This window comes from Chaetura pelagica, unplaced genomic scaffold (genome assembly GCF_000747805.2).
Source record: "Chaetura pelagica isolate M959 unplaced genomic scaffold, ChaPel_1.0 scaffold356, whole genome shotgun sequence".
NCBI lineage: Eukaryota > Metazoa > Chordata > Aves > Apodiformes > Apodidae > Chaetura > Chaetura pelagica.
The window spans coordinates 9,945,821-9,947,496 of NW_009953964.1; the positions used below are offsets into that span (position 1 = coordinate 9,945,821).

The following is a 1,676-nucleotide window of genomic DNA, read 5'->3' on the forward strand; positions in this document are numbered from 1 at the left end:
CTGCCTTCCCATGGCCGCGTGGGACCTGCTGCTTGGGGCAGGAGTATATGTGTGTATATATATATATACATATATATATATATAAAACATCAATATATGTTATATATTTATATATTTAAAAGCTTTGTGGGGAGAGTTTTGGAGAGGACTCCTTGTCAGGCAGCAGCTCCCAGTGAGATTACAATGAGCTGAGATAACAACAGTGCAGGCTGCGGGGTGTTGGTGGCCTTTACCTGGGGCCAGAGCATCAGGGTTGAGGACTTTGCTCATCTGCAGGACTTTCTCTGTCTTCTTGGGCACTTTGGGGGGGCCATCCTGGGGCGACGCTGCCACATGGAGCTCGGAGTGATAACTCTCCTGGCCCTCGGGGTCCTCCCCTGCCTGCCAAGGGTGAGAGTCAGTGGGGAGGAACCGCTCCCCCAGTGGGAACTGGGGAGGCTGTTGGAAGCACCTCAGAGCTTCCTCTACCTACTCACCATCCACTCATTCACCATTCCCTCCGGATTGCCTTTCTCAGTGTGGTGTGAGCGCCCTGGTCCCTGGAGCAGTGGGGGGCAAGGGGAGGGATTAGTAGGTGCAGAGGGGGGGGCTGGCACCCTTGGTCCTCCCTGGATGCTGACCCTGATACCTGCCCATCTCCATGCCCAGCCCACCAAGCCACCTCTGCTCTCCTTTCACCTCAGTGTAGTGGGCAACTGAGAGGACCCCCCCTTTACCCCATGAGGTGGGGAGGGCTGGGAGTGGGGGCTGAGCTACAGACCCACCTCCCTGTAGCTGCTGGGGTGCTCGAAGACAAAGCGCTGCATCCGCCTCTGGCGCTGCTGGAACAGCTGGGAGCCCCGGTTGTTGCGCAGGGAGAGCTCCTCGATCATCAGGTCCTGTGGTGTGCTCATCTTCTTGCCCAGGATCAGCTGGGGCACTGGGGAGGCCAGGGGAGAGCACAGCCACAGCTGAGGCGGCTGCTGTGCTGGGCACCCCCATGCCTGGCACAAGGACAGCATGTCCCCTCACCAGGGTCCCTGTCACACATGCCCAGGGTCTGGAATTTCCTCAGTGGGAGGAATTGTCAGGGAGTTATGTCAGCTCCAGAGGTTCTCCTCCCCACAGACCCTCCAGCCTTTGACACGGAATTGCTGCCCCCTGGGGCTGTGGTGGGAGAGGGGACCAAGAAGGCAAGCACAGAACCCTGGGGAGAGGGGCCAGTGGCCTCAACCAGAGCTGGTCCCTAGGCAGGAGCCGCAGCACTGCCCTGGGACTGGTGGTACCCCCAGCCCCCCTTACCATCTTCAGGGCCCGATTTCATGATGGTCATCACTTGCTGCCACACTCCTGGGGCAGCTCTGTCAGAGAGGGATGGATCCTTCCCGGCTGGAAGAGAGAGGCAGCCCTGGAGTGATGCCAAGCATGGGGACATGTCAGCCCCAGGCATGCCATGCGGAGAGACCGGGCTTCAGCTGAGCATTCCCCCTGGCCAGCACTGTCCCTGAACATCATCCCCATGCTACTCTCCATTCCCTTCAATAGGTGTAAGGAAACGTCCAAAGTGTTTCACTTCTCAGCCCCTGCTTGTTATCTTTGCTCTATACCTTAATTTAGGGCAGAAGATGTCCCAGGTTCTGTCCTTGCCTGCAGCCAGCGGGTGCCCTCATGTCCTGAGCCCTCTCGGAGCAGCACCC

General features: G+C 58.5%; 1 protein-coding gene across 1 annotated transcript in view; it reads right to left on the reverse strand.

Moving 5' to 3' along the window:
* Positions 1-893, reverse strand: part of MYOZ3 (myozenin 3) — a 5,394-nt gene extending 4,501 nt beyond the window's left edge. The window contains exons 1-4 of the mRNA XM_010002032.1: positions 761-893; positions 629-636; positions 477-539; positions 234-381 (exon numbers count right to left, since the gene is read on the reverse strand). Of these exons, the coding sequence (XP_010000334.1) occupies positions 234-381; positions 477-539; positions 629-636; positions 761-893 (352 nt within the window). The remainder of the gene's footprint in view (positions 1-233; positions 382-476; positions 540-628; positions 637-760) is intronic.
* Between the last annotated feature and the right edge of the window lie 783 nt (positions 894-1,676).